This window comes from Passer domesticus, chromosome 22, assembly GCF_036417665.1.
Source record: "Passer domesticus isolate bPasDom1 chromosome 22, bPasDom1.hap1, whole genome shotgun sequence".
In the NCBI taxonomy this organism is placed as follows: Eukaryota; Metazoa; Chordata; class Aves; order Passeriformes; family Passeridae; genus Passer; species Passer domesticus.
The window spans coordinates 2,640,212-2,657,836 of NC_087495.1; the positions used below are offsets into that span (position 1 = coordinate 2,640,212).

The window sequence follows — 17,625 nt, forward strand, 5'->3', positions numbered from 1 at the left end:
AACCCTTTTCCCGCAGCAAATCCCCCTAAATCCGCCGCAGCCCCTCGGTCCCGCCGGGATTAGCCCGTCCGGCCGTTTCCCTCCATCAGCATTCCCGGAGGGTCCCGGGAGCGCCGAGTCGGCAAAAGCCGGCGGGAGCCGGGGACGGGCAGGGGGAAAGGGCTGGGGGGGATCCGGGGGTGCCGCGGGAGGGATGGCCCGCAATGGCCAGATCTGGGCAAAGTCCGGCAGCTTTAGGAAAGAAAATCAATATTTATGTTGGTCTTTCTGGTTTTTTTAGTGCGATTTGCAGTTTTGCCTTTCTGGTGTTTTTGGGATTTGCTCTTTTGGTGTCTTTTCTTTGCATTTTCTGCTTTTTTCCCCCAGGCTTTTAAATTTTTTTTTTAGTACATTTCTGAACTTTATTTTTCCTTTCTTTTTTATTAAAGTTTTTTTAAAGTTTTCCCCCCATTTTGTTCAATTTTGGTGTACTTTTTTGTGCATTTTTTCACTTTAAGGACAGTTTTTTTCATTTTTTTGATCACTTTCCCCAACATTTTCACAATACATTTTTTTAAGAGGAACAACAAGGGAATTGCATTTTCCATCCACTTTTCAGGATTTCAGCGATCTTAAAGGATTTTTAAATATGAATTTTGGGGGAAAATGGGAGTTTAGGGTGCGGGTGTGCACTGATGTACAGCCGTGCTCCCCTCGTGTGCACACAGACACACCCGTTGCACACTCAGCAGGTGTGCAAACCTTGCAGCACGTACCCAGGCACACAGCCCCTTGCACACTCACACGTACAGAAATGTGCAAAGACACACACCCACAGTGACACACACAGAGCTGTGCACACACAGTGACACACAGAGCTGTGCACACTCACACTCACACTCACACTCACCTGCACTCACACTCACAGTGACACTCACCCCCCACCCCTGCCACGTGTGCAGCCGCACGTGGGTCTGTGTTTGCACACACTGACACACGTGTGTGCAGGTGACACGGACACACACAGACACACGTGTGCGTGGTGACACACACACCTGCACACTCACACAGACACACAACAGACACACACACAGATGCAGACACGGACACACAGACACACTCAGACACATGGACACACTCTCACACAGACATTCTCACACTGTCTCACACACACAGACACACGGACACTCAAACACACTCAGAGACACAGACACACGGACACATGGACACTTACACTCACACATGGACACACAGACATGCTCTCAGACTCACTGTCACAGAGACATCAACACACAGACACAGACACACTCAGACACACAGACACACACACTCACACTCAGTCACACTCACTCTCACACACACACTCACTCTCACACACACATACACATGCTCTCACACTCACATTCACACACAGTCACACACACACACACTGCCACACTCACACTCTCACTCACACTCATTCTTTCACTCTCACACACACACACTCACATACATTCACACTCATGGACACACACTCACTCACACACTCTCACACACACCATCACTCACACTCTCACACTCATTCTCTCATACTCACACTGTCTCTCTCACTGTCTCACACTCTCACACTCACTCACTCACACTCTCTCTCACACACACACACACACTCTCACACTCTCTCACACACTCTCACCCTCATTCTCTCACTCTCACACTCTCACATGGACACACACTCTCATACATAGTGTCACACTCTCTCACACTCTCACACACACACTCTCACACTCACACACACTCATTCTGTCTCTCTTACTGTCTCACACTCACACAGACACACTCACACTCATACTCATTCTCTTACACACTCACACACTCACTCTCTCACTCTCACACTCTCACATGGACACACACTCTCATACATAGTGTCACACTCTCTCACACTCTCACACACACACTCTCACTCTCACTCTCATACACTCACACTGTCTCTCTTACTGTCTCACACTCTCACACACACATACACACACACTCAGACTCATTCTCTTACACACTCACTCACTCTCACACTCTCACTCTCTCACACTCACACACACTCATTCTCTCACTCACTCTCACATGGACACACACCCTTATACATACAGTGTCACACTCTCTCACACTCTCACACACTCACACTCATACCCTCTCACACTCACATTCTCACACTCTCACACACACGCACTGTCTCTCTTACTGTCTCACACTCTCACACACACTCACACTCATTCTCTTACTCACACACTCACATTGTCACACTCACACACTCATTCTTACACACACACACTCACACACTCACACACACACACTCATTCTCTTACACACTCACACACTCATTCTCACACACACACACTCACACACACACACACACTCACACTCATTCTCTTACACACTCACACACTCGCACTCTCACACACTCACTCTCCCACACACACACTCACACTCATTCTCTTACACACTCACACACTCACATTGTCACACTCACACACTCACTCTCCCACACACACACTCACACTCATTCTCTCACACACACACACTCACTCTCTCACTCTCACACTCTCACATTGACACACACTCGCATACACACAGTCTCACACACTCACTCTCACACTCTCACACGTACCCTCTCTCTCCCTCCCCCCCCCCTCCCCTCCCCTCCCCCTCTCACGTGCAGCCCCTCACGCGCCACCGCCCCCCGCGCGCCCCCTCGGCCCCGCCCCCAGCCCTGACCCCGCCCCTCTCCTCGCCTTGGCCCCGCCCCCTGCCCGCACCGCCCAATGGGCGCCGCGGCCTCGCGCCGCCCCCGCCCGCGCTCTTAAGCGTCTCCAATGCCCGGGCGGCGGCCGCGCCTCCGCCCCGCTCCGCTCCGCGCCGCGCGCCCCGCGCAGCGCCCCGGCCCCGCCGCCCGCCATGGACACCGGCAGCAAGGTGAGCCCTGCCCTGCCCTGCCCGCGCCGTGCCTCCTCCTGCCCCCGCCGCCCGCGCCCGGGAGCGCCCGGTGCCGCTCGGCGCGCCCCGCGGCCGCGCTCGGGCTGCCCGCGGAGCGCGGAACGCGGAACTCGCCCTTGTGACCGCGTTTCGGCAGCGGGAGGGGGGCCCTGAGCGCAGCGAGGGGCGAGCGGGGGTGCGAGGTTTGGGGGGACCCCCCCCGGGGGCTGCGCGCATCCCGGCCGCAGCTTCTGACCCAATTCCTGCGGATTTACCCCGGGCTGAGTTGTTGAATGCTCGGGGCTGCCGCGGCCGCTCGCAGCCGCCAGCACCCTCCCCATCCCCAGTTAATTAATTGAGGTCCGATCTGGGGGGTAACAGCCCAGAACGGTGCTGGTGGTGGGTGGTAGCAGCGCGCTGACATCCAGCCCCGTTTGCTTCATCCCAGCCACCAAAGTGTTTCCGTCTTCCCAAATGCTCCCATCCGGGAGCGTTTGGGATAAAGCCAACTGGGTTTGGGTTTGGTGGTGGTGTTTTTTTTTTTTTTTTCTTTTTTTTTTCCGGGGATATATTTGGAAATTGGCTGCGTGGCGGCACGAAGCGTAATTAACCCCAAAATCGCGATTTTATCCTCATTAAAGACGTGACGGGAGCGATCCCTCTTTGGTGTTTTCCCCCCCATGGAAAACAAGTCCCTCTCCCCCCTCCTCCTCCCCCTTTTGGCCACGAAATGCACAATTTCCTTAAATTTGAGGCTCTGTATCTCTATGCGTGTATCTCCTGTGTATTTGGCCGTTTTTCCAGGCGGGCTGGTGGGATTGGGGGTGGCAGCCGGGAACGTGCCGGCCGGCAGCGCGGTGATGGGGGCAGGAATTAAACGCAAATTTGGTCTCATACCCAAGAAATCCGGCGCACTTAACTCCCGGCTTCCCGAACGGAGCCGGAGCGGCGCTCCCGCTGCTCCTCCAGCCCCGCAACCCCCAGCCCGGCTGGATTTGGGTCAGAAATGATTAATTTTTGTAGAGGTAATTAATCGCAGGGGTGATTTGCCGGGCGCTGATGGGTGACACTTCCATCCAGAGTGTGTTTTGCATGGAAAAAAAAAAAGGTATTTTTCATGGAAACAGCTGGCGCTTGGGAGATGGGGGACAAACTCCCCTCCCGAACCCCGTTTATATTTAATAATTAATATTATTAACCCGGGACGTGTGTCTGCGTGCGGGGGGACCTTGCACATTCCGTGTTTTTTCCAGCTCATTCCATGCAAAAGCGTCCCCCGTGCTGGTCGCAGTTGCAAAACTCGCCGGGATTGTGTCGCCGTCCCTGGATGACCTTTAAGTGGGGAAGCAAAACAAATAAAAACCCCCAAATCCCGGCACTCCGCCGCTCCCTCCCAGCCCGGCTCCCCTCTGTGGCCCCCAGGTGCTCTGGCTTTATTTCCCCTCCCGTGCTTTGGAGTGGGTTTTTCCTGCCTTTCCGTGGGGGTGCGAGCTTGTCCCGGGTTGGGAGGAGGCTGCAGCCGTGCTAAAAGTGTGCCCGTGCTCCCCGAGTGTGCAAATGAGTGTGCAAGGGGCTGCCCCACATCCCCTCTGCATCCCCGGCCGGGCTGCTCCTAAATCCTCCTGCATCGCTTTCATGGTGTCTTTGTCGTGTGGGTTTGCCCAAAATTCCCTCCTGGGACCCCCCTTTTTAACTATTGTTTGGATTTTTAAGGGATTACTAATTTTTCTTGCTCCGTGGGACAGGCAGCATCCCAAAATCCTCCACGCTGCAGTAAAAAAAGAACGGGATGTCCTCCTGGGACCTTTTGTTTTTTTCATGCTGTTGCTAATTTGCTTTCAGAGAAATTATTAATTCACTTGGTCCATGAAACAGTCAGCATCCCAAAATGGCCCAAACCCTCCTGCACTGGAGTAAAAAGTTGAAATTCCCTTCCAGGACACTTTTTAAAGTATTTTTTAGAAGGAGTTATTAATTAATTCCTTGTTTTTCATGAGGCTGCAGCATCCCAAAATCCTCCATGCTGGAGTGAAAAAAGTTGGAATTCCCTGCTGGACCACTCTTTCAATATCTTTACATTAATATTTTAATATTATTACTTTGCTTTTAAAGGGATTATTCATTCCCTTGATCCATGAGGTGGGCTGTATCCCAAAGTCCTTCCAGGCTGGAGGATAAAATAAAAAGGGTTAAATATAGAGTTGTAAAGCCGAAGGCAGCAGGTTTGGGGGGCCCCTGTTGACCCCCAGATCCTCCTCGGAGTGTCCTGGCTTCCGTGTTGGAGCTGGGGAGGAAGCAGGAAGCAGCTAAAAAGAAAACAAATACTATAAATTTATTTAAAACCTATCTTTCCTATAACGTAGAGGAATTACTAGGGATAAAACCAGGAATTTGGGGTCTAGCCAGGCTTAAATAAGTTTATTTCATGGAAGTAAGAAGGAATTTATCCCAAAATTCCTGATAAAGATGCTTTTTCCTGCAAGGAGTTAAAAAATCTCCCCACAGCCCCACGTGGGCTTTGGCAGGAGCTGCCTGGGCAAAGCTGCCCTTAAAAATCGACTTTTCCCTTTATTTAATTATTTCCCCCCCCCAAACTTGCCTTTAATGGCGAAGTTCAGGCGAAAGGCTCCGGGCCGGAGCGGGGCAGCGTGTTTGCACTGGGGAGGGAGCAGGAGCAGCTGACTCACCCTGACCCTGCTGGGGACGAGCCTCCAAAAAGCAATTTTCCTGCCAGCTGCACCGTTTCCTATCTCCAAACTGCTGGAATTTCATGAAAATACAAGTTTGTTTTTTTGCTAAAATTTAATTTTATTTTTTTTGTAGCCATGAAAAGTTCATTTTTTTCCTAATTCTTAAAATTGAAAAATGAATTTAAATTTTTTTTTTTTTTTTTTTGGGTCATGGCCGGTGTGGGTGCATCAAGCTGTTGTTACCTCTCACCTTCCTGGAGCAAAGTTCACCTGACTGCCGCATCCCCATCCCTGGAGCCATGACTCACCTGTGCTTGCCCTACCTAGGGGAGCGCCTGCCAGCTCCCAGGGTGCCCTTTAGCCAGGAAAAATCAAAATTAGGACCCAAACATATCGGGGTCATCCCTCAAAAACAAAGGAAAATCACCCCAATCCTCCCGATTCCCTCCAAACCCACTCAAATCCCCCAAATTCCTCAGTTTTTAATAAGGTTTCTCCAAGCAACAGGTGCTTTTAGCATTCCCATCCTGGGCTTTGGGGGATGGATAAGGTCACAGTTACAATTGTGGGTTTTTGGGGCTTTTTCTGTGTCTTTTTTTTTGGGACACCACCAACTTCCCAGCCCGTTCGTGCCCTCCCAAACACAGAGGTGTTTTCTCCTCGGGGTGGATTTACTCCGAAGCACCGACCAAATCCGAGTGCCAAAACCTCCCCTGATTAGTTGTGTTGGGGCCAAGCCTAATTAATGAGCTTCATTAACGGGCCTGGCTTCATTCCCTCTGCTTTTCCCCTGGGAACTTTCACGCGGAGGGAGGCAGTGGCCAGAGTGGCAAGGTCAGGGAGCAGCATTAAATCCATTATTTATTCAAATAAAGAAGAGAATGGTTCTTAAATATAAAAAATATTCTTTTTTGGGGTGAGTTGGAGTCACCTCCCCTCATTTAGACGGGATATGAGGCATCGATCCCTTGGGAATATTAATCCAAGACACCCTGGGAGCATCCTTGGGGTGACATGTTGGTACTTAGGGAGAACCCCCCCCCCCTCCCCTCAAATTAAGGGGTTTATAAATTTCACGTGGCTCCTCCCAAAGCTGATTAAGCGGGAATGTCGGATCCTGGTTCTAGTGCCGGGAAAATCTCCTGCCTGGGATAATTGGGCCGCTAACGAAGGTGGCCCAAGCGCTGGCCTGCCCTGACCCCGCTCCCAAACAAGGCTGTGATTGTTGCTCTGGCTCAGGCGGGAGGAAGAGGAGGCCTGGGAAGGCTTTGCCAGCTAACCGGGGTTTTGCTCAGCGACTCTTAATTAGACTGCGACGTCGTTAGCGGCGGCTCCCGGCCCGATGGTCACCCAGAGCCTCCTTGGAGCCCCCAAAACACCTCTGGTCCACCCCAGGGCTGGAATTCCTGGAATCCCCCAAACCATGGGTTTTTTTAACCGCCCCAAAATGACATTTCTAATTATTTTCCCCCCTTAGCACCAAAACCAGTGCGTTTTCTCCTTTATTCCGAATATCTGTGCTCGCCCCCTTCCCCGTGCAGTGCCCTGGCGTGGCTCTGCTGGGGCAGGCAGGGCTGTGGGATCCCAGAATCCCAGACTGAAGCCCTTTTCCCTGTTTCCTGGCAGATGACGGCTCGCCTGATGCTGGCTGTGGGAGGAGCGGTGCTGGGCTCCCTCCAGTTCGGGTACAACACCGGCGTCATCAACGCCCCGCAGAAGGTGAGTGCTCCCAGAACGCTCCTCGGGGAAATTCCAGCCCCCCCAGCCCGTGTCCGGCAGCAAACCAGCTCTGCTGCCAGCCTGGCTAAAATAGTACATCCCACTAGGCAGCTTAGGGCTGTAATGGGATTTCAGAGGGAGTTATTTAGCTCCGGCCTTCCCAGGAGAATTTGTTTCCTCCTTGCTTGGTGCTTTTTGTTGGGAAAAATCCCAGCAGTGCCTGCAGGATGCTCTCTCCGGGTGCGGCCGGTGGAACTTTTCACCTCGGCTCTCAGTGAAGGTCTGGGAGTTAATTAAGGTTTGAGTCATCCCGAGTGGCTGCTCTGACCCAGGGATTGGGGTTTTGCATCCCAGCACCATGTCTTAGGGGGAGAGAGTTGGCTGGGAAGGGCTGTAAGTGGGATGGAGTGCAGGAAATGTTGGCTCCTCCCCTCATATACTGCCAGGACTCTCCTGCTGCTGGTAGATATCAGTGGTCTGTGGAAAACATGACTTTTCCTGGCTTTGGTGGCCGTTTAAGGTGTTAAACACTTGGAAAATTGGCTCAGGACTCCAATGTGGTGCTTGCAGTGTTCCCTGGGCACAGCTCTTGTGCTGGGATAAGGTGTGGAGGGACAGCTCGAGCTCTGGTGGGAGCAAAGCTGCCCCTGAGTGTCATCACCCCAAAGAATGCAACCCACTGGGGCAGGATCCAGCTGCCAGAGTTCAGTCCCATCCCCGTGAGTGCTTCTGGAATGTCACCACAAGCACTGAGATAACTCCTTGTGGGATAGAAGACCCTGTGGAAAAACTCCCCAGTATGGGAAGAGGAAAAAAGCCAGGGATTTGTTCAAGGTGTTGCATTACACAGTATTGAATCCCAGGTGCAATTCCTGGGGCTGAAGGCTGCAGCTCCCCGCTCCCAGAACCTGCAGGGTGCTGCTGAGGGCTCCTGAACTGTCCTGATGCCTCCTTGCCTTCACCTGCACTGGTCTGAGGTCGGGGATGGCCCGAGCACCCTGCCTGGGAGATGGGCCATGGAGCAGCTCTGGAGCTGCTGGAGCTGGGAAATCCCTGGCATGGCACTGGGGAGCTGCTCCCCAGCATCTGCCCTCACTTTCCCAGGCTCTGGCACCGTGGGAAGAGGGAATGCTGTGATCACCACCCTGGTCAGAGCCACATCCCAGGAGGAGCTGTGTTTCCCTGCAGGGTTTCTCTCCATCCTCTCCCAGCTGGCTGCTCTGGGTGGTCAGGGATGAGCTTCCCATGGGACTCAGCTGCGGTGCCTGCAGCCCCCACAAACCCAGCCACTCATGATGGGTGTTGCCACAGTTTTCCTCATGATCTTGGGGATGAATCCCTCGAGCTCAGGCCAGGAGGAGTTGCATAGTGTAGGACAAGTCAGCAGTGTTGAGGGGATGGATTTGGGAGGCTCCATGTGGGAGCACGAGGGGAGGTGGGATGAGGGTTTTCCTGGGCAGCAGGATGTGCTGGATACAAGGGGTCATCCCTGAAGGATGGGGACACATAAAGTGTGGCACTGGGACAGGGACACGTTACTGTGCAGGGCTGGAATGGGAGTGCACTGGGATGAACTGGGGCACAGCTGGGATGCAGGATGGGGATGCATGGAGTGCAGGATTGGCACAGGAATGCCTCGGGATGCATTGAGGCACAGGGTGGGGATGCAGTGGGATAAACTGGAGTGAAGGGTTGGGATGAGGATGCACAGAGGTGCAGATTTGGGATGGGGATGCACTGAGATGCATCAGGGCACAGGTTTGAGATGCATCACAACACTCAGCTGAAAAAGAGGGGAAAAGCCCCAGTTTTGGGGAAAACATTTTATTTCCTTCACCATTCTCCTTTTAAACCCATTTTTCACCTCTTCCTCTCCCAAAAAGCCATTGGGTTCTTGAAAGCATCTTCCCTTTTTATCCAGGAGGAAGGGGCAGGAGGGGCTGTTATTTTCAGATACCCCCTGGGCCTAATGAGAGCCTGAGCCAGCCCAATTATTCTCCAATAATCCAATCAATTATTTATTTTGGGAATACTGATAAAAGAGGGTAAAGTTTCCAAACCCCTGGGTGAAATAGGAGGAAACAAAATCACTTAAATGTGGAAACTCTAATGGTTTACGTGCTTTGGAAGAGGAACAATTTGGCAAAATAATGATAATATTGGGACTGGTACCCAGTCCAGTGTATATTTCTTGTGCTGTCTCTGCCAGGACTCCTGTTTGGGCTTGGATTGATGGAAAAAGTGGAAAGTGAAGCACAATGGTGTAAATAGTGAATTGGGAGGAAGCCATTCAGAGCAGCGAAATCTTGGAGCCACCTGAGGCCCAGCAAAGCAGGGAATCTCTGGGATTTCTGCTCCTTCCAGCTGGGCTTGGTGGGGTGTTATGGAGCCCTTTGCTGTGGTGGTTTGGGGATGGGTGGCCCTTAAATCATGACATTATAAAGGATTTGGATTGGGAGGAACCTTTAAAGGGTCATTTAGGCCATTTCCCCAGCCATGGGCAGGGACAGGAACTTGGTGAAACTACCAGTGATGGGCTAGCTTAAAAAAATACATCAAAACTGTACAAAATGTATATATTTTGTGTATAAGTGTATATGTTTTGTGTATAAAAAGATGCAAAACTTATATCAAACCACCTAAAATTCACAAACCAGGCTGTTCCTGGTGTTTCAAATTAAGGTTGGGTGTTGGCATCAAGGTCCTGCAGAACCATGGCAGAGATCACGTGTTTCTTGGGGGAAAAACCTGGAAATCCAACTCCACGAGTATCCGAGGGGATGGGAGCTGCCCTGTGTTCCTCCCTCCCTCCGCAGGGCCGGTGCGTCTCCGGCTCCTGCCCTGCCCCGGGGAGCAGCGTGACCTCCCCACGCCTGCCCGGCGAGTTTGGCGTCTCTCCCGCCGTCTCTCCGCGGGCAGGGCGAGCCCAGAACCCGTCGGGCTGCATTTCCCCCGCGTATCCCGGCAGGTTCCCTCCCTTGGGCTGGAGCCCAGCCTTGGCCAGCGGCTCGGTGACGCATTGTCTTGTGAGCCGCGGTGGCCGCGGAGACTCGTCCCGCCGGTGGCGCGGGCTTGACGCGGGCTTTGGTTTCCCTCCTCGTCTTCCAGGTGATTGAGGACTTCTACAACCGCACGTGGCTGTACCGATACGAGGAGCCCATCAGCCCCGCCACCCTCACCACGCTCTGGTCCCTCTCCGTTGCCATCTTCTCTGTCGGGGGCATGATCGGCTCCTTCTCCGTGGGGCTCTTTGTCAATCGCTTTGGAAGGTGAGCGCTGAGCCTGCTGGGTGCTGCAGTGGGGAGGCTGCGCTGCCTCACCCCACCCTGGCGCTCCAGGGCTGGCAGGGGCTGATGTTGGGGTTCTCCTGGTGTCCCTCACCTCTCCCCTCCGTCCCTTTCCAGACGCAATTCCATGCTGATGTCCAACATCCTTGCCTTCGTGTCGGCTGTCCTCATGGGCTTCTCCAAGATGGCTTTCTCCTTTGAGATGCTCATCCTCGGCCGCTTCATCATCGGCCTCTACTCTGGCCTCACCACGGGTTTCGTGCCCATGTACGTGGGCGAGGTGTCCCCCACTGCCCTGCGGGGGGCCCTGGGGACCTTCCACCAGCTTGGCATCGTCCTGGGCATCCTCATCGCACAGGTGAGCACTGGAGAATGTTTTGGGGGGGGGTTCCCCCTTTTTTTGATCCTGACACTCCTCAGGGCCTGCAAGGATGAGGTGCTGTGGACCTGAAAACCTTTCAGGTGGAGCTGCGGTGGGAGGGGTGAAGCTGGAGCTCAGCAGGAGCAGGGATGCTGTGGAATCTGAAGGTTTGGGATGGGTAGCATCAGGATATTAACATCTCTTGGCCATCTGGAAGCAGCTCAGGAGTCCCTCCAATGGCCGTTCCAGCTTGGAGCACACCATGAGTTGCAGAGTTGTGCCCAACCAGGACTTTTCCAGCTGGGATAGGTGGCTCAATCCTTCTATTCCTCCTCAGGTGTTTGGTTTGGACGTGATCATGGGAAACGACTCTCTCTGGCCACTCCTGCTGGGCTTCATCTTCGTTCCTGCCCTGCTGCAGTGCATCATCCTGCCCTTTGCCCCTGAGAGCCCCCGGTTCCTGCTCATCAACCGCAACGAGGAGAACAAAGCCAAGAGTGGTGAGTGACCCCTCTGCAGGGCCCATCCTGGCACTCGGGAGGGTTCTCGACACCTCCTGACCCCACCTCTCCCTCTCAGTCCTCAAGAAGCTGCGAGGCACGACGGACGTGAGCAGCGACCTGCAGGAGATGAAGGAGGAGAGCCGGCAGATGATGAGGGAGAAGAAGGTCACCATCATGGAGCTGTTCCGCTCGCCCATGTACCGCCAGCCCATCCTCATCGCCATTGTCCTGCAGCTCTCCCAGCAGCTCTCAGGGATCAACGCTGTGAGTCTGGGTGGGGTCTGAATGCCAGGGGTCAGCTTGGTTCACCCAGAGCTCCAGGGCCTGACTTGTGGCATCTCCCTGCCTTTTGTAGGTCTTCTACTACTCCACCAGCATCTTTGAGAAGTCGGGAGTGGAGCAGCCTGTCTATGCCACCATTGGCTCTGGCGTGGTGAACACAGCCTTCACAGTGGTCTCAGTGAGTTTTGGTCTCAGCGTCTCTCCAGGGGAGGTGGGAGAAGGGGCCTTTCCTGCAGGCTGGGGAGGTGCTGACGGATCATGTCCATCCCACAGCTCTTCGTGGTGGAGAGAGCCGGACGCAGGACCCTGCACCTCATTGGGCTGGCGGGCATGGCTGGGTGTGCCATTCTTATGACCATCGCCCTCACGCTGCTGGTGAGTGCTGGGGAGGCTGGGAGGAGGAGGAGGAAGGACTTATTCCTCCTTGAAGCAAAGGCTGAGCACTCAGTCCCCATTATCACATCTCTCCTGAGCTCCTAGAATTCCAGCTTCCAGCTCACGGCTCCTGTGCCAGCACCAGCTGAGGTGTCCAGGTGCCATGTTCCCTTCATGGCACCAACCTTCTCCTTCTCCCTTTCCCTTTCTAGGACCAAATGCCGTGGATGTCCTACCTCAGCATTGTGGCCATCTTTGGGTTTGTGGCCTTCTTTGAGATCGGCCCAGGCCCCATCCCGTGGTTCATCGTGGCGGAGCTGTTCAGCCAGGGCCCCCGTCCTGCTGCTTTCGCCGTGGCCGGGCTCTCCAACTGGACCTCCAACTTCATCGTGGGAATGGGCTTCCAGTACATTGCGGTAATGATGGCTGCCGTGCTGGGGGAGGGGGATGTCCCTGGGGACACGGGGATCTGGGAGTCCCAGAGGATCCCAGCAATCCAGGGGAGTCTCTGTCCCAGCCTGTCAGACTGTGTTGGTTCAGGGTGCATCCAGATCCCAGTCCTGGATCAGGGATGGAAACAGTGTCCAGATGGATCCTGATGCTGGATCCCCATTCCAGACATCAGTGCAGGATCCCATTACTGGATCTTCTTGCCAAATCCAAATCTTGGGTCTGGTTGCTGGTTCCTGGTGCTGGATCTCATTGCCAGATTTTGGTGTGGAGTCCTGGTGTCAAATCCTGCTACTGGATCCAGTGTTGAATTCCAGGGCCACATTCTTGAGCCCTAAAACCTAGGCTGAGGTGGTTTGGTTGGGTTAAGATCCCTTGGGAAGAAGGACTTGGGGCTGGAGCAGGAGCTTGACTCAGTGTTTCTTACTGAACTTGAGATGGTCCTTGAAAGGAGGACCTGGGTTTTGGATGGCCATGGCAAGGTGTGGGCAGGGTGGTACCAGCTGGTTCTTACCATGGCCCATCACTCTGTGTCCAGAGATGGGAATGGAGCTGGGGGAGGGTCTGGAGCACCAGGAGCTGCCAGGGAGGCTCAGCCTGGAGAAAAGGAGGCTCAGGGGGGCTCTTCTGGCTCTGCACAACTCCTGACAGGAGGAGGCAGCCGGGGGGGGTGTTGGGCTCTGCTCCCAGGGAAGAGGGACAGGATGAGAGGACCCAGCCCCAAGCTGTGCCAGGGGAGGTTTAGATTGGATATTGAGAAAATTTCTTCATGGAAAAGGTGGTCAGGGAGGTGGTGAAATCACCATCCCTAGAAGTGCTCAAAACCACGTGGATGTGGCACCTGGGGCCATGGGTTAAGGGTGGACCTGGCAGTGCTGAGTGGGTGGTTGGACTCAATCTTGGTGGGATTTTCCAACCTCAACAACTCCGTGATCCTGTGACCTCCATCCACGTGCTCACCTCCCCCTTTCCCTTCAATCCCAGCAACTCTGTGGCTCCTACGTCTTCATCATCTTCACGGTGCTGCTCGTGCTCTTCTTCATCTTCACCTACTTCAAGGTGCCGGAGACCAAAGGCCGGACCTTCGACGAGATTGCCTCGGGCTTCCGGCAGAGCGGGGGCGGCCAGAGCGACAAGACCCCGGACGAGTTCCACAGCCTGGGCGCTGACTCGCAGGTGTAACCTGGACCCCCGGCGCCACCGCCCCCCGAATCCGGGGGGACTTTTTAAACACTTTGTACAGACCCCAGGCAGGAGGGAGTGGGGAGGGGTCTGGCATCAGTGCCCCCTCTCCAGCCTCCCCCAGTGGTTTACTGGGGACAGACTGACCTATTTTATTTTTTTTTTTTTTTTTTTTCTGCTAGGAACGAATTTTATTTAATTTTTTTAGTTGGTTTCGCGTCCAAGATTTCAAAGCCAATAGGTGTTTTAAAACCCAGCCATGCAGCCCCCACCAGCAGGAGGGCAATTCCCTGTTTTTTATTGACGACGCGATAGTTATTTAAAGGAAAATCATGTAGAGGAAGTTTTTAAAAAGCTGGAAACTTATTTTTTAACATTCTAATCATAGAGGAAAAAAAAAATCACGTAAATTGACTAAATCTAATATTTTTTTAAAAAAAACTACCGAGAAAATGAGTCATTTTTTAAAAGTCTCCTTGATTTCAAGCCCTGCGGTGGGTTCGTGGACGGGGACCTCCCGCCCGGGGCAGCGCGGAGGACGGAGCCGTCCGGATGGATCGGTTGGAAAGGTCAATCCAATGGTCACAGGCTCCTCTCCTTTCGCCTGAATTCCAGCTGGGAGGGGAAAACGGGAGAGGGGGGATGTGTTCTTGTTGAATTTTGGGATTAATCTTGGCAATATTTGCCCGACAGTGAAGCGCCAGCGGCAGCCGCACACGACAACATCCCCCTCCATCACCACCCCCATCCCAGGACTCACCAAAATCCAGCACCGCATGGATACAGCCGTTTCCTGCTCTGTGTATAGACTGGAAGATATTTATATTATATATATTTTTGTTCAATGGTTGTTAATAGTAGACATTTAAGTTATAGCGTTTCTGATTTGACAAGCCAAGTACTGTAAATATTCTTGGAGTATATTCACACTGTATAATGCATACAAAAGGTACAGAAAAAGGTTATAGTTTCTATAGCAACTAAGAAAAAAAAAAGCTTGTACATGGTTAGGATGACTTTTGTATAGTTCTGCACTGTAGTTGTATCTATTGCACTGAATTTCAGGCTGTAGTATATTAAAAAAAATACACATGAGAAATACTGTCCTTTTCAAACAAAACTGAAAACACACAAAAAAAAAAAGCATTTCCCTGAGTGCAGCTGGTGTGGGAGCTCCTGGCACATTCCCAAAGCCACAGGGAGGGTTGTTTTTTTGTTTGTGTTGTTTTTCTGTTGTTGTTGTTTTTTTTTTTTTTTTAATAGTATCTTTTTTAAAATGTATTTGTTTGGTTTGGAAGTGATGACACTTGACCACACGTGAAAGAAAATAAAATGGGGGGGGAATAAAATAAATCTCTTTAAAAATGCCTGTTCTCAGCTGGTTGTGGCACAGCCTCACCAAGCTGTGGGGGGGGTGTGTGTGGTTTTTTAAGCAAATCCCTGCAGTGAAGTGCCAAGGGGAAGGTGTGTGGTGTGAACAATAAAGGAGAATGTGAGCAGCCACCCAGCTCTGGTGTCCTGTGCCTTTATTTCTCGGAGCCAAACTTTCCCTGCCTGGCAGGGGTGGGGGGGGTGTCTGGGAGTGCGTGTCCCTGCAAAGCTTTTCCACCACGGGAACGACTCACCTGCTTGCAAAATACCTGCTCTGGGTGTACAACCAGCTTTTAATTGCCTGGAGCAGCCTGGGCTGGGATCACGGGGCGACCTGGCTGGGGCTGTCCTGCCCCGTGGATCCCAAACCTGCTCCCCTTGCCCAGGACAGAGCCCTGGTCATGCCGTGAGCACCTGAGCAAGGGAAGGGAGGGAGGGAGGAGGTTGCTGCAGCTCCATGGATTTGGTTTTTTTCCCTTCCAGCTGAGAAGGTGCCAAGAACTGCAAGCCTGAACACTTTCAGGCAAAGAAATGCTGATCTTGGTCACTTCAGGCTTTTTTCTATTTATTGAAGCAGCTCTTTGCCCTGCAGGGCACGGCTGTTGCAGGAATCACTCTTGTAGTGTCTTTAAGAGCTCCCCAGAATGTTCTTTCTGTGCCCAGGGCTCCTCTCCTCACTCTGCTCTTTCGTTCCTGGCTCCAGGAGATGCTCAGCCCTGCACAACCTTCATTTCCAGCCTGGGTTTGTTTTGTTGAACATTCGGAGCAGCCACACGGCCCTGCAGGCTCAGCCTGCGAGCACTGGAAGGATTACAGCCATGACCAAGCTCCAAATCCCTGGTGACCCAAATCCTTGTGCCCTGGGGCACTGTGCCAGCAGGCACAGTTCCCCAGCATCCCCCACCCCATGGTGGTGATCACTCCAGCATCCCCCACCCCTCGGAGATGATCATTCCAGCTCCTTCCAGCATCTCCCACCCCATGGCAGTGATCATTCCAGCTCCTTCCAGCATCTCCCACCCCATGGCAGTGATCATTCCAGCCCCTTCCAGCATCTTCCACCCCTCAGAGATGATCATTCCAGGTCCCTCCACCATCTCCCACCCCATGGCAGTGATCATTCCAGGCCCTTCCAGCACCCCCGACCCCTCAGAGATGATCGTTCCAGGTCCTTTCAGCATCCCCCACCCCATGGCAGTGATCATTCCAGGTCCCTCCACCATCTCCCACCCCATGGCAGTGATCATTCCAGGTCCCTCCACCATCTCCCACCCCATGGCAGTGATCATTCCAGCCCCTTTCAGCATCTCCCACCCCATGGCAGTGATCATTCCAGGCCCTTCCAGCATCTCCCACCCCATGGCAGTGATCATTCCAGGCCCTTCCAGCATCTCCCACCCCATGGCAGTGATCATTCCAGCTCCTTCCAGCATCCCCCACCCCTCAGAGATGATCATTTCAGGTCCCTCCACCATCTCCCACCCCATGGCAGTGATCATTCCAGCTCCTTCCAGCATCTCCCACACCATGGAGGTGGTTATTCCACACCTGATGAGGTGGGGAGACCGCCAGCATCTCCCACAGGAGGGTTGGGAGGTCTCCTAGCCCTTCCCCGTGCACCCCGAGCAGCCCTATCCCACCCCCTGGAATGGAACGTGGCTGAACCTGCGGTTTTCCCTTCCCCAGCAGCAGCAATCCCTGCTAATTGCTCAGGCCCCAGCTTGATGAAGCATTTACAAAGCGCGCTTGACTCCAGCCCAGCTCGGCAAGGCAATTAAACACCCTCATAAATCCTCCTGCAGTAAATGAGCCTTAATCGGAGCTCAGGGCTGAGCGCGGCGCAGGCCCAGGGTCCCCTCTCCCCTTTCCCAGCCGCGAGGGATCCTGAGCACGGCGGCTGCACCGTGCTTCCCACACTGCCCACGGCCTCTGGAGCCTGCTCTGGTGTCCCTGTCCTTTCTCCAGCAGGGTCACTCTGTCCCCTGGGGCAGCAGCCAGCTGGGAATGGGCCTCGGGTGGCACCTCCAGGGTGGGTGCAGGCCCAGGGGGATGTCAGCTCTCTGCCAGGAGGAAACTGCGTCTCCTCCAGGTTAGGATCCCCACTTAGAGCCTTTTCATTCCTTCCCTCAAGACTGCTTAGAGTCCCTCATGCCTCCCGTGGTCCCTCCTGGATGGAAGTTCTTCCTGTGGAACAAATGAGCCTCTCAGTGCCCAGAGCTATGAGAAGCTCTGCAGAAAGAGAAAATTCTGAGCACCTGCCGTAGTGGAAGTTGTCCCTGCCCACAGCAGGGGGTGAAGTGGGATGAGCTCTAAACCAGGCTGGTTTTCCAAACCAGGCTGGAATTTTCTGGAAATTGGTTTGGAGATGGAGGGGCTCTGCAGGGAGCTGCAATGCCTTGTCAAGCCCAACCAAGTCCCCAGGAGCAGGTTTCCACCACCCTAGCCCTTCCCTGTGTCCCTCTCCTATCCCTCCACGGGATCTC

At 53.5% G+C, this 17,625-nt stretch overlaps 1 protein-coding gene across 1 annotated transcript; it reads left to right on the forward strand.

Annotated features, from left to right (window-relative positions):
• The first annotated feature begins 2,772 nt into the window (after positions 1 to 2,772).
• SLC2A1 (solute carrier family 2 member 1) lies at positions 2,773 to 15,278 on the forward strand. Its single transcript, XM_064396948.1, has 10 exons — positions 2,773 to 2,922; positions 7,239 to 7,331; positions 10,440 to 10,600; positions 10,736 to 10,976; positions 11,317 to 11,479; positions 11,559 to 11,746; positions 11,838 to 11,942; positions 12,038 to 12,139; positions 12,352 to 12,555; positions 13,574 to 15,278. Exons 1-10 carry the CDS (start codon positions 2,905 to 2,907, stop codon positions 13,769 to 13,771), a joined length of 1,473 nt encoding a protein of 490 aa, XP_064253018.1. The 5' UTR covers positions 2,773 to 2,904; the 3' UTR covers positions 13,772 to 15,278.
• Positions 15,279 to 17,625: the final 2,347 nt, after the last annotated feature.

Excerpts from the sequence above, each read along its gene's own strand:
- SLC2A1 (XM_064396948.1), top strand. Across the intron at positions 11,747-11,837 it reads AGCTCTCAGGGATCAACGCT|GTCTTCTACTACTCCACCAG; the intron begins GTGAGTCTGGGT and ends TGCCTTTTGTAG. Across the intron at positions 12,140-12,351 it reads CCATCGCCCTCACGCTGCTG|GACCAAATGCCGTGGATGTC; the intron begins GTGAGTGCTGGG and ends TTCCCTTTCTAG.